The sequence below is a fragment of the Schistosoma haematobium genome, chromosome 6, assembly GCF_000699445.3.
Source record: "Schistosoma haematobium chromosome 6, whole genome shotgun sequence".
Classification (NCBI taxonomy): Eukaryota; Metazoa; Platyhelminthes; class Trematoda; order Strigeidida; family Schistosomatidae; genus Schistosoma; species Schistosoma haematobium.
This window is the reverse complement of record NC_067201.1, coordinates 209,749-225,538: the sequence shown is the minus strand read 5'-3', so window position 1 is coordinate 225,538 and position 15,790 is coordinate 209,749. Positions and strand designations below refer to the sequence as shown.

Sequence of the window (15,790 nt, the reverse complement as noted above, 5' to 3'; positions counted from 1 at the left end):
AAAACTAGTTCAGTGACTGGATACGTCCTCTACATAGTAACACAATCTAAAATTAATCAAGATTGGATTCATGATCGTAGTATAATTCATTCCCCTAGTTATTGTTTTTTCATACTTTATGAGCAACCAATATATAGTAGACATATTTCAACTGTAGGTAACTATTCTTCTGTTTTCTCATGTGAACTTAGTTTCAGTACATCACTAAATAGTGTTCAACAAAACTTTGTTTCAACCTATCGAATATAAACGATTGAAATCTAAATAAATCTCACTTCAACTATCTTTTTGATGAAGAGATATTTCTATTTATCCGACGTTTTCAGTTACTCAAAGTAGCCATTAATTATAGTTGTCAAAATCGAAAATGCTATTTAACGGCTTTGTGAAAACTGTATAATCGCCGATTTAATATAATTTCAGTTTCTGAATTTGACCGTGTCAACCAATCAGTAAAGAAGAAGAGTACTATAAAAAGTCAAATAGTTATTGTTGAGTCGGCTTTCAGAGAACTTCAACGGAGCCTCCAGAGGCCCAAAACGAGCCGAAGAGTCCTAGCCAATCAGAGCATGATGGAGCTTTCTAGAGTGTCAACGTAGCGTGCTACTATTGGTAAGTAGCATAATATGTCTTTTAGTGGATTGGCCAAAATATGATGTTCATTTAACAAATGTTAACATCTATAAATACCCGTGTTTTTCTGTATAAAAATGAACCTTTGGAGTAAAGTGTTTTCGCTTATTTTGCGCTTTTTCTCTCGACTTCAGGTCACTACGTAGTTCTAGCTTTCGGGTTACCAGAACAGCTTAGGAACTGAATAAAGCGTTCAAATTAACAAGACTTATCAGTTATGTTTAAAACTCAATTGTTTATAGAGATTACAAGATTTACCCAAACAGAAATGAAATAAGAACAAACAATTGATTACATAACGATTACTATTACATCTAACTATTGTATAACATAAAAGATACTACAAGAGGATTTGTTCAAAAATTAAACAATATTTCTATTCTATATTTCCATATGCTTTATTCCATTGTCCAATTTGTTTTTCTGTATAACTATAAGCTATAGGTAAAAATGCTTGAGAAATTTTTGCAAGAAGTTGTGGTATACAATATGTAAATGGATTCAATGTTATTTGTCCAGATATTAATGAATTAATGGCTAATAGACCATATGATAACCAACCAAATATATTGAATAATAAGATTGAATTATTCAACTTTGTTGAATGATTTCATGAAGTAAACAAAAGATCAAAGAAAAACACTTCATTAATACATGGGTAAAATAATTTCTTAAACAAAAAAATGGATCGATAACATTTGAGTAAACATTAGAAATTCTGGAAACTTTATTCATTATGGTCCGACGTTGTTTAATCAGGACTCTGTACGGTGTCGAGTCCAGGACCATCATTTTTCTTGATGAACACGATAAGTAACAGACTATCAAGTTAAAGCACAGTAGTTTGTGCCTTTAACACCAGTCAATTACACAGCTTTGCCAAACCATCATCTTAAACTGACTAACACCACATACAATCTGGTGTTGAGAAAACTGAAGTACAAACCTGATGATAATAAGTCTAACATGATTATGATGATGAATTAAGTCATTGATAAGTAGAGTACCAATTAAGTAACATGTTCAAAGAGATTTCACCTATCATCCGTCAGAGATCAAGAAAACTTGTATAGATGAAGCTTATTCACTGACCGCTACGATTTTCATCTAAAAAAATCCCATCTAAAACATTTAAGGGAATGTAAAAGTTAGGCGAAACAATCACTTTCAGTGAATCTTTATGAATGTTAATCCAAGGAGCGAAAAAAAAAAGTGTTCTAAGAAATTCAATACTAACGATTGCTTATACCGATATTTTTCTGTTATTATCCATAACAGGCGTTACAGCATCTTGTTAATATATAAATAACTATACTATCCGAAATATGTTACTCATTACATTACAAAGTAATCCAAATAGAAAGGATTCTTTGTATCAATCCCGAATTTTGAATGCAAAACAGTTTTTACATCACTTTGCTTTGTTTCAAGGGTATAATGTGACAATTTCACCCTTTTCAGCCCTATTTAATAGTTATTATTATCATTATGGAAATGGTGGAGAACCAGAGGAAAACAAATCAAACATCATCTACAAAATAAATTGTGCCAACTGCGAAACACACTACATCGGACAAAGCGGATGCCCCCTTCACCTTCGCCTACACGAACATCAATTAGCAGTCAAACGCCATGATATTTCCTCACTTAATACACGTGAAAAACTGCGGACACTCATTCGATTGGACAGAGGAAATCCCAAAAACACTAGAGAAGTTTAAGAAGCCTGGCACTCAGGTCAATCAGCGATCAACAAGCATATTGAAATCAATCCAATTTATCAACCAATCAGGAAAATCATGCACAAATATAAGAACAAAAATCAAACCAATGGGAGACACAACCAAAACAAAGAAGTAAACAATGACAAATTTATGGTCAATAAGAACCAATCAACATCGAGGTGTACAGAACAAGCTGTGAAACGCATGTGGAGAAATTCGAACACTTCACCTCTATCTGAAGTTTTTGCTGATGATGTCGTTCAGAAGAACGATGAAAGCTCCACGACCAAACTATCCAGCTCAGAGAACAAAACTCCATCATTATTATTGTTACTGGCTAAGCTTTTACGATTTTTCAGAAACTTCATACTACCCTATGTTATAGTTCATATTATTGTTATGATAATTAGTTTACCATTGCTTTGTTAGTCGCATCAAACTTATCATTTTATTTTTCACGGTTTAATATTAACTAGACCACTAAACCGACATCTAACGGTGTTATTGTCTAACTCCAACCAATCCACGAAATTGCACCACCCTCCACCACTGAGATTGGTGGACGAAACGCCCGTCCAGTGCTTCCAGGTTTTCCATGGTGGTTTATCTTAAATTGACTCATGAACTCAACTATTAAATTACTATAATATCCACAAAACTCTTTTCTAAATATAAATAAGCCTTTCAATTTTGAAAATTATGAAGTAGCATAAGTGGTAGATAAAGCCTCTTTAATGTTGATAAAATACACAAATTCACTATATTACAGACTAAATATATTCACGGACCTTAATTTTAGGGATTTTCTGGGATACTCTAAAAACAGATAAGTTATTTGATGCATTTATATAAAACACTTTATCCAAGTCATTAAAAGGACCGGTGTAGAATACTGACAATGTTCATTTGGAATGTAAAACAAATGTTAGTGCAATTCTTCTGTTATAGTTTGGTCTTAACCAATGAAAGAAACCAAAAGAACACAACTCATTTAGTGAGTTCAACAAATCATTTATCTTTTTTTAGTCTCCATGAAATGCAGCAGCGATGCGGCAATTTAGAAGACTCTCCCGGTTTCCCACATTGTACGAGTATTCCATGTACTTAAATAAATGGTTGCTCTGGTTGTCAGAAGGGGCATCGGCCTCGTGAGTTCCGAAGGAACTCGGCTTTCATCACGAGACCTTCTGACTCCCAGGTCAGAGTTTAAAGGGTTTGAATACTTTTTTCTGGTTGACGTCTTTTTAGCGAGTTAGTTTTCTACGGGATTATGTCGCTAACCCCATGCCCAACCCTCCTCCTTTATCCGGCCTTGGGATCGGCAGTAACCCCCGGAGGGACTCAAGGCGGAGTTTCCATGAAATAGATCTTAAAAATAATTATGCGATAATCAAATAAATAAATCTACCTTTATAAGAATCTCAATCTTTGTCGTGTTCTTCTTCTTATTTTTATTTGCATCCGATACTGCATACTGTATCAGTTTATATTGTGACCAAATACCGATACCGAATGGAAGTACATAACCAAATATAACTAGTGAAAACATATACAATTTCATGCTCTGATCCATATTAGTCCAGTCCAATAGACATGATGTGTTATGAGGTTCTAATGCATATCTGAAACATTAGAAAAGTTAAGATAGTGATTTGATATCATTATCAAATTTCGACTTGATAATCATTTCAAACACATTTAAAATGGTATAGGTTGTTTAGAATAAAGAATAATGATATACGATGGATAGTGGCTAGCAGTGGAATCCAGGACGCGCGTTTCATCCCATTTGGGACTCGTCAGCTGGATGTAACCGCGTCCTGGGTTCCACTGCTAGCCACTATCCATCATTGCTTACAAATAGCTTGTGAATTAAGGTAATATTGAGGCATACACACAGTATGCACATATGCCAATAACAGACTGATCAATTGCAGTCTTAAACCTCGATGGGAAGATACAAGCCAAACAATACCAAGTGAATAATAATATGCTTTCAATGGCCTAATGAAGAAGCAATTTTGTAGTGACTGTTTCGTTATTCTATCACCTCAATAACCGTTATAATATAAATCTCAACGGTGTATGATATCAGAAGGCGATGAGAAGCAGCTACCACAGTTTATTAGTGGATAGCACTTATCACAAAGCTATAAGCACATTAAGCTCATTTGAAACCGAGAGGCAAATAGGTATACATGATCCAATACATTGGCAAATTTATAGTCAAATTGCATAAGGGCACAGTAAAGCAAAAGCTAATAATAATAGGATTTGAGTACATATATGCATGGGGAAGAGAATGAATCATCTAGTGATATTTAAGTGATCAACATCTTAGCTAGAGTCTGTCATATGATCTAGTGATTATAACACTACAAAGAAATATGCGAATCGTGACTATTCCAATAGCATTATCTGTTAAGTAAGTTAGTAAAAAACACTTAACTAAAATTAACCATAACAAAATTGGTTGTATGATAGTTACTATAACTTATACTGAGCTAGTAAACATCAGAAATTTGATTTTATATTCACTGAGATATTACAAACATGCCATTACTAGTGTTATGACTTGATCTCGTCTATTTAATTTTTTAATGTGACTGTAAATTTGACTAATCGATGTTGACTTGTTTAATTAAGACAGATTGTTGACCCGCCAGACAGTTACCAGAATGTCATTCACTTAAAATACATACTAAATAAAATTTTCTAATGAATATAGATTTTTGTTAAGTCTTATTCATTTGATCTTAAGTCAGTTAATCAAGGATATGACTCTTATTAATATGCTAACTTTATGGCTGGGACATGTGTTATGTAGGCCCAACCACCAACTACCCCGACGAGCTGTGTTTTATGGTGTACGAGTAGGTTGGAAGAAAGCTAGAGGCTGCCAGATCAAAACATGGCACAAATCCATCAAGTCACCGACAAGTTGACTGAATGAACCTTGTTGGTAGGTGTAAACTATCTGGTTGGGATCTTCAAGACGATAGCAACCGATGATTAGAGATCTTGAATGATATGGCTCAAAATCGTTTGCAATGGTGGGCGCAGGTGCATCCTCTCTTCGTGTTCTTCCAAATCCTAATCTTCTCAACTCTTCATGTCCCTTTTTTCTCTTTCCGAATTTACTTCACTGGATTATACTCCTTGAATAACATCTTTACTGCTTATACTTTTGCTACCTCTAGCACTACAGGATTTGAATCGACAATTGTGTCTGTGTGTTAATATTGTATGCAACTCGTACTAATGTACGTACGTACGAAGTTCCACATTGTTACTGACATACTGCTAACTTTATTCTGAACTGCAAATATTTAATGAGTATTTTAGAATAAATCCCAAAAAAAATTGAGGAATTAACTGAACTGTAAATTACTTGTACTAAAAATTTACTAACCGAAAAATAAAGAAACTATGTCTTGATTTGAAGTTAGAATAGTCAGTACAGCAACAAAAAAGATTTTCCATGTTGAATGACAAATTTTGGCCTAATCCTCATGTTTGGAATTATTTATTAGACCCATGTGATGATGAAGAGAAAAAGGATATGATGCTTTTTTTGATTAATTAAAGTTGAAACTCTTTAGTCAACAGTAGTAGTCTTAAAGTACCAGATATCTTGTTTAGTTCAAGCCCCTGAACTATAGATCTTATTTTATCAAGTACTATGTTGATTGCTGTTAATGATTGAATATCATTCAGTTAAGGTGAGAAGACTGTTATTATTTGAGTGAATTGATCATAAATGTTAGTACTTTAGTAAATTACATGTAAAATCAATCGGTATGATGCATTTAGCCTTCATTTGGAACTGTAAGCAACCATACAGATTATCAGTAAAAAGAAGGTACGCTTTACCTGCCATATCCATAGAGTGGTAGAATAGCCCACAATGCACCGATCATCCAAATTCCAAAAGGAATGTAATTATATTGATTAGATATGAAATGACGGACTGTAAAAAAATGAGGATAATAACTATCATCATAGTTCAATTTGACTTTCATTCTTAAAATTTATTTGTAGTGTTTTCGCTGCCCTTCAATATACAAGGAACTGGTAGTTTTTAATTGACATCACAATATAACACAACTAAACTGTTATTTACTATGAAGTTACACACGAATCCTTTAAGTTTAAGGTTATGTATTATCCCTTCATTATAACAACCTGAATCTTGATGTTGTGTGCTTGCACATAAAATGTCAAGGTAATTCCTATAAGATCGGTATGACGTAAGAATTAATTTAACATCCCTTGTTGGACTGATAAAGTCACTTGTATAGGACCCAGTCAAATTTGGAAGAAATCGAAATGATCGTTAAAATTACGGCTAATGAAATGCAGATAAATATTCTATTTCCACTTAGATAAAAAACGGACTATGCCTAGCAGTTGAATGCAGAGTATATATTTCTTTTTTATTTGAGACTGGTCCTCAAGACAGAGTTTAATGCAGAATCCTGGTGGGTGGCCTATGCTCCACCACAAGGCGTAACAAACGTTATTTATCAGATACTAGTACTCGATTCTACTGTTAGACACAATCCATTTATTCAAAATAACTTGTAACATAATGACTAATATTGAGGCAATTCTTAAAGGATGCATATATACTAACAAAGTGATAAGCATTCAGTTCTCGATGATAACAGAGAGACTATTCAAACATTACTGATAATAATAATAATATCCTGTTATTACAATAATAAGAGTAAATACTCAACTTTTAACTTATAGCACAACAAATACCTTTCGAACGTCTTTTTCAACACAATAAGCTAACAGTCATAAGTGAAATTACCCTATAAAAACATTGATTTTGTTGGTTAATACAAAACTCTGTCTGAATGAAATTTTACGATAGAAACTAGTTATTCTATTCAGATATATGAAAAACTGTTGTAAATCTAAGTCATCGAGTTTAATATAAATGTCAAAGCCAAATAGAGAAAGTCCTTCTTTTTCTTTCAATTGCTCCTTTAAACTAAATATTGTTCATAGTAAAAAACTACGTTAAGAATTTCAGTCAATATACTGTACTGTAGGCCCGTTTGTCCAAGCAAAATTCAGAAGTTAACGACAACAAAAAAGAGAAAGACAAATAAACAGTCCATACAAAGTGGATATGACGACTTTTTGATTGAGTTTATGAATCAATCAATGTTACATCACCACTGAAAACCTGGAAACACTGGGTGGCTGTTTCGTTCTAGTGTGCGACTCCTCAATAGTGCACATCCACAATTCCGCACGCTGTATTACGACCCAGGACATTCAGTCTCATGCTCGAACACCTAACCTCTAGACTATGATAGGGTAGAAGAAGGGTAAGATATCTACACTACAAGAAAATTAAAACTTCCAAATAAAATAGCTCGCTTATGAACATAACGATGGATTCAATCTCCTAATGTTTAGTCTTATAAAAGTCATTTTTCTCATGTAGATTATGCAATTATCAAATAAGAATTTCTGCGAGAAAAAAAAATGTTTGCCACTTACAACAAACAGTCATGATGCACCGTAAAATGACCGTGTTAAAAATGTAGATTTCAACTAGAAAATCTAATGGTAATACGTTAGCTGAAAGAAATGAAATTCCTAAATTCATATCCTAATGTGATTAAGAGTGAGCAAATTGTTATAAAACAACTGTCCGGTGCTCCATAGTGTTTGGTGGTCCTCCATCTGATTTCATAAATGTCCATATAAAATCTTAATGATTTTGTAAATAATGTTGGCTAAATATTGGTTAGTCGATTAGATACTATTAGGAATATGTTATATCCCGATGAGAATAATGAATGGTAACATTTGGAACCCATTTACGGACCAATACTATGCTTATATTTTTATCGGGTAATTGTTAAATGACTAAACTATTCATATTCGTGTTCCTCTTATCATAAGCCCTACTTTGACCTATGAACTATTATTATACAATTCACCATTCTTAAGTTATGCCTTGTCTCTTCCTCATTCACAGCCGCATTTGGATAAATCTTGTACAAATATTATTTTCCCTTTTATGGTACGATATGGTCTGTTTGGTTGGTATATAAACCCAGTGTTTTTGAAATACATGGTTCATATCTCTGAGGCTGAGATTGGTGTTCTGAACTTAACTGACTGGGCTAGGCACTAAGCGGGACCGATAAGTACTCCAGAATGCTCGCACGGGTTTTATGCGTCATTGGTCCAGTCGATAATTCACTGTTCTCTAATTAACGGTATCATTATGTTATACATTAACGGGGCACACAGGCTACAAGTGATAACAGGATATAATCTTTGTCTACTTACTATAGGTTAAGTTCAATATTTCAACCATAGTGAAGAAACAGATAAAACACGACAAATAAATTGATGTCATTCCAAAAAACATTCCAGCAAATGCATATGACTGACAGCCAAAATGACCAAAAGACCATCTGAAATATTAAAAGAAATAAAATATCAGATGGATTTTGTGGAGATTGTAGTAATTTCAATGGTTAAGATCATGAGTCAGTTGAAGCTAGACCACCATGGAAAACCTGGAAGCACTGGACGGCCGTTTCGTTCTAAAATATTTAACTGGAAATTTCTTTTCAACACTTGAAAGTTATGAAAACTGAAAAATAAATAAGGCTGAAGTAGAATTATTTACGATTTCTTCAATGTAACTGAAATCCTTTGAAATTAAATAAGATTACTGGTTCCTTATAGATATATCTATACACATCCTTGAGTAAATGATCTTTAATATCAACTAATATATTGAATTAATCTTATGCTTTCCATTCTGTATTTCGATATAAGTCAGTGAATAGCGTTACAACTATCAGTCAGTAGTACATATAACGTACAGACTTTAACATATTTACAGATGAAGTTAGTTGAAACAAAATACAATATATTTGCTGAACAGCTTACTATCAATGTTTAGTCATATGTTGGTAGATATAAGTAGTATGGATCATCAATTGAAAGTGTCATGTTTGGAGATAGAAGGTTAGGAAGACCGAAGAAAAGAGAACGAGAACAAAGAATGATTAGTGTGGAGAAAAAGGACGACTGACTGATTTCTTTTCCAAATGAACTATTGACCGTATGGTTCTCAAATTTTGCTAAGAGATTCTGTAATTTTGTACTGAAACACATTCGGTTGTCCTTACTTTTGTTCACGTTCACTACAACACTACTTGGTTGTTACTCATTCCTTGTTGTGTTTCGATAAGAATAATGAGTGGTAATTTTTTGGGATCTATTTATGGACCAATACTGTGCGTATATTTTTGTCGTATAATTGTTGATTAACTAAACTATTCATATTCATGTCTCTCTTATCTTAAGCCTTATTTTAGCCTGTTAAACGATTTTCCATTCTTGAATTATTCCCCGTCTATAAATCACTACCTCTTACATTCACAGTAGTAGAATTTCAAATATAATCACGTTGGTAATGTTTACGTTGATTGATATACTGAAACATGTAAGATATTTGCATTATGTACAATCTTTAGAAAGAAAATTCTGCATTCATACAAAACGTTAGCTTATAGGAGAGACTAAAGTCTATGGGTAGGTTACGACAAAAACCATAATAAATAACAGTATACAGGTGACTAAATAAATTGTATTAATATACTGACGAATAACACTTTCTGTTATAATTGGGTCATCCTAAAACGTTTTTAAACTATCAAGAGTATGTATGGTCCATACTAAATGGAAAAGACTAGAACTCAGTGTTAGGGTATACGACTTTATATATAGTATTCTTACGTACGTAACCAGGGCCAAATGTGTGTAGTAATCCTAATTAAACTAGCTAATTCAGCGCCCAAATATTGTGAAACTACTCGTTCAGATTTAAACAATAGTTCTTATATAACTTAAATAACTATCTATAGAATATGAAGTATTTCCCTAATGACATGCTACCGTTCTTCTTTCAGTTAATCTATTCTTTTCATTATTCTTATCCATCCTGAATCAAACATGTTTGATTTATGAATCCATTAACATTTAGTTTCATTATTGGATAGAATATCTAAACTCATTCTTATTCACTGTATCAGTTGATATTTGATACAATAACAAAATGACTAAGTTTTTATATCTCTAAATTATGATGTGAAATATATGTAGGATTTGGAGTATGATTATGGGTGGTTAATTATATGAAGGTTAAGGCCTATTGTATGTATCTGAAGAAGATTAAATACTAGATAGAATCAAATAAATAATCTTTTAGATATTTTGATGGAATTCTGTTCTCTACAGTAGACCGAAAATACACAATTCAAACTTCACTTCTACCTGAAGTTTGTGTTGATGATATCGTTCTGAAGAACGATGAAAGCTCCACAACCAAGTCATCTAGCTCAGAGAACAAAACTCCATCAAAATTATCCACCTGAGCTACAAAACTTCTCCACCATCTCAAAATTTTAGAATATTCTGGTACCATTTGTAAATTTGAACACAAGTCCAGTAGTTCATCTTCAATCAACTCATGTCCTCTAGAATACTTTTAGTATATTTAACATTACTTCACAAGACAAATAAGAAAACAAAACGGTATTTTTGTCATCTGTTTCACATGGTAATCCATTTAAAAGTGTATGATAGCATCTTTTTTGTATTAAAGTTCCTTTTGGGTTTATTTTTGGTCTCATCAGTGTGCTCACATACACAATTAGATAGACTTCATTTCATATGTTTCATTCAATTTTCATAAATGTTTTTTTCAAGGGGTTACAATTTAGCTCTACATTAAATTACCTCTTCAGAGATGAATGAACAGTTTCATGAAAGCAATGAACAAAAGCTTACAGTAAGAATTATGATGAATGTAATATATATATACAATTCAAAAGTCAGTGGAATATTCCTTTAAATAAACAAGTTCCAGGAATTACAGCAATATTCATGAGTCATTAGCCAAATACTAATAAAAAGCCTCATTAGTGTTTTCAGTCCTTTTAAGTCAAGAAAACAATCATTGCCGAACACTGATAAGCATGCCTGTGTTCTAAATCCTGACGAATAATGAATATGTGGTCGATGCAGCCACGACCAGGTCTGATGCCAGCCTGATTCTTTCGTGTTTGAAGTTCATGAGTCTTTGTTAGGCGTCCGATAATTATTGAGACCAGGATTCTAGGTGTTATATTAGGTTGTAAATGTTCATCGACGGAGATGATTAGGCCACGTGTTACGTATACCTGAACACCGAATACCATGGCACACAGTGCTGACTAGTGTTGGAGATTGTTGGAAGAAAGTTAGGAGTGGCAATACTAAAACGTGGCATCAGTGCTTGAAGTCACTAACTTCTGGTATGGGCCATATTGGTAGATGCAGACTACTTGTTTGGGGTCCGCGTGACTATCGTAACCAGTGGATGGAGATTCTGTGTGATTTGGCTCAGGATCGATCACAATGGCGTAGGTGTATATGTGGTGTAGGTTACTTATATTCACACATGTAGTATACAACGGTGATCAGGCATAGAATGTGTTTTAGTAGAAGGTCGATGAGGAAAGAACGGGAACGGAATGCAATTGGTATGAAAATGCATGAATAATGAAATCTGAGATAATGGATTGATGTTTGCAACCAGAACAGTCAAGTTTGAGATGATGGATTGATATTTTGCGAATTAAGGATTTACCATATGGTTCTCAGATTTTATTAAGATGCTCTGTAATTTCGTATGAAGTACATTTGATTATCCCAATAGTATTTTGTTCACTACATGTACACTCTCTGTCTTCCCTTAAAGTGTGAGGTTAAAATTGCTTTATGTCTTCCTCTCTACCAGCTAATCCTTTCTTCCTGTATTATATCGTTATAGACAATCTTTCTTTTATATATTACTATCATTGAGGCAACTACTTCTATAATATTCGGTGTTCATCTTGTTGTGCTAATGAGATCTGACAACTTGGACCGATGCATATGTGTACCTGGTCTTACGTTGTATCTGACCTTCAAGATTTAAGCTGATTTCAATTACTACTCAGAATAAGTATTCAATAAAAGTTTTATTATTAAGGTTAGACTTGGTAACTTCAAATTAATTAAGTATTGGATAGAATTTTAATCATAAAATAATAATGATACATCTGTATTATCCTAATGAGTAGAAATGAGAGTTTCTGACCTTACATGATCTGGTGAAATCCACTTCTTGAGAGTAAACAAATTACCGGAATAAATTGACATTTAGTTAAACACAAACGTTGGTAAAAGGATCCACCAAATAGATATGCGCTACATAAATCATTCGATGTGTGTGAGGGTTAGGATACTGCCCGGTAGCCCAAATCGAAGTAGGTAAATTTAAATAGAACAGAGGAATAGGTCGTTCCTCTAATTGCTGTTTCTACTCATTATGACACTACAAATATATCATCATTTTATTATACTCTATAAAAGTTTGATCATAGTGCATATTTATTCTAGAGTTTTAGTGGAGGTTTCAAGCCATAAGACTGAAATAATGTAAGTCATGCTAATTAGGATCTGAACCGTCCGGAAGTTAAATATGTATGTCCAATAAGATTAGATTAAATTTATTCTTACCCTTTTTGATAAACACCGATTGCACTAAAAGGTGTAATTGCAATGCAACCCAAACAAGCCGCAACCAAATGATAATGAAACTTTTTCAAACCATCGGGTAAAATAGAACTTATCTTCGTTAACCGTGAAATGTTCTTAGTGTGTAACCACAAGCCTAGCAAACCTGAAATAGATAACACAAACTGATCAATAGTTGCGATAATTTTTAACTAACCTTCTCAATATCCTTCATCAATTCGAAACTCGTTTAGCCAACTTTACATCCATTAGATTTCTAGTGTTAACTAGCTGTATATGGATAAAGCTCCTTATGAACTTCTCTATCTTTTATTTAACCATGTATCGCGATGTCAGAAATAGGATTTGTTTAGTGCACTGTTGGTTTGAAATTGGAGTGGATTCACGGTATCCACGAAGTCGATTAAATAGCCGGACATTCGCTTTTCGTCTTCTCAATTTCGTAAACAACACCCACACTGCAAGGAAGCAGTGAGTAGGACATCCCTATAGATGGCTGCATACGCGTGGCCATGTGAGAGCATTTCGAGAGGAAGAGCTAACTCTCCGCACCCTCGACCATAACAGGGCATTTGGGGGCAGGTGAACTTAAACTGACAAACATATATAACTTTAGTAAAAATATTCATACCACCGTAATTTAAATTAATGTTCATCATAGATTCGGATATTAAATAATATTCTTATTTATTTAAAAGAGATTCATAGTTATTACTTATTGGTTTTAACAGCTTTAATTCAATCCCGTAGTCCCTTTCGGTGATGATTATTTCGGAATGTTTACGAATTACTCTCTACCACGACACCAATAATTAGTTCTTGATTTCAAACTAATATGAAAAGAACGAAACCGCTATTATGACAAACTAAGAATTCACAATTGATTGATCACTGAGTGGTGATCAATGTCATGTGTGTCAAACCCTTCTTAGCGCAGATCGAATGCCATCAACCGAGTTGCAATGTGGCCACTAGTACCATTGGGTTATCCCGACCGCGACCGTGACACGGGATAGAATCCGTCAGGGAGCACCAGTTCCCTCAAGATTACAGGTACACCTTGCTGATGAGTGCCAAATAGCATGAAACCCGGGTTCAGGGTTTCCTGTTGACTACCTCCAACCACCATTCTATCTCAAGCTAAGAATATAAAAAATAACAGAGTGTATTTCAATACGATCGGCGTTTAAGGATTCAGATACTAAAAAAACAATATTTGCATGATACTAAGTATTAACCAGGTAAGCTTGAACTAGTGTTTGTAATGTCCTAGTTTGAATTAACAGTCGAATTCCTCTTGTTTCCACTGCAAATTAACGATCATCTATCCAAATTTATTTTATGAATACAATTATGGAAATAAGATTTTATCAAAAAATTTACTTACCAGTTAAGAGGAAAGCAAATCCAAGTTGATATGTATTATCATTCATGAGTACTGAATGTTACCATATAAAATAGAAGTTTAATTTGTAGTCTAATTTATTATGACCCTTTAGACTCATTAGGTCAATCGATATGTTATACATATTTCAAATATGATTGGTCAAAATGTCATGTGCTGAGAGGGGGGGAATGAAACAAAAGATTAAAAACATGAAGTTCTCCTCAGTAAAGTGGTTGATGGTTTGAATATAAAACAAATTTTATCTGAATAATCATTAAAACCGGTAGGCTATACGACTGGTGTTTCATACGATTTAAAGGTTTTCTGATAGTAAACACCAACAACCTAACAGGCAATGAAACATAGAATCATTTCGTAGTTTGAATTAAGCATCATACCACTTAACGATTAAGTTAGAATTCAATGGTTGTAAATCGTGATCTTTGTTCACTGTCATTGACGGCTATCCGTTTACATTGGCATAAATAATGTGAATAAAGAGTTCACTCATAAATATCTGGCCTCTATAGAGATGAACAATGATTTAACAAAATAAATGAAACGATTCATGAGTATTATTTTGTATGATTGAAATTCTTGAAGTTTCCATAACCAAGTTAGCAAAAAGAGAAGGGGTTGGTGACAAAGATCAAGTAACTAGTAATGCAAAATATGACGACACTAAATGAATACCATGTAGGGGGAAAACGTGGTAAAACATGATGATTGTAAAAAAAAAATCATTTAAACGAAGCTTCATTATCCCAAGCTACCTAATCACTTCCTTTCATAGTTTAATGAAGGAAATTAACTTGATTGTGTACTCATAAATTTGTAATTCAATGATGATGATAATAATGACGATGATGATGATGATAATGATAATGATGATGATGATGATGATGTGTAGCACAGTTTTCATAGTTGATAAACAATAAATATGTAGACACACAGACAGACTAACACAGATATTGAAAAAAAGTTATACCGAAGAATACATGGATTAGAGGCGATAACTGTACGACAATGAGTGAAATATTTTTCAATGTACTATGTCCTTATATTCGATTAATTATATCACGTGATACGACAGATAATTAGAGACATCGACTTACACAACCAGACTAATGACGCATAAACCTCTACTAGCAGTCTAGAGCTCTTATTGGTCCTCTGAAGTAGTAGCTTCTCTCCTAACCCAGCCGCCTTAGTCCAGAACGCCAATATCATCCTCCGACATACGAATCATATATTTCAGATATACAAGGTTTATATACAAACAAACCAGACCGCATCATAGAAAAGATCCAGCCAGAAAGGGGCTGTGATTGTGAGAGACGGTTACTAATAAAATGGAAACATCTTAAGAATAGTAAATCGTATGATAATATTCAATAGGTCAAATAATAGTTCTACAATAAGAATATGTGTAATA

At 33.5% G+C, this 15,790-nt stretch overlaps 1 protein-coding gene across 1 annotated transcript; it reads right to left on the bottom strand.

Annotated features, from left to right (window-relative positions):
* Window positions 1-920: 920 nt before the first annotated feature.
* On the bottom strand, window positions 921-14,401 carry MS3_00008252 (uncharacterized protein; the record flags this gene model as incomplete). Its single annotated transcript, XM_012943123.3, has 6 exons — window positions 921-1,228; window positions 3,766-3,979; window positions 6,231-6,327; window positions 8,679-8,806; window positions 12,951-13,113; window positions 14,356-14,401. 6 exons carry the CDS (start codon window positions 14,399-14,401, stop codon window positions 1,010-1,012), a joined length of 867 nt encoding a protein of 288 aa, XP_012798577.2. The 3' UTR covers window positions 921-1,009.
* Between the last annotated feature and the right edge of the window lie 1,389 nt (window positions 14,402-15,790).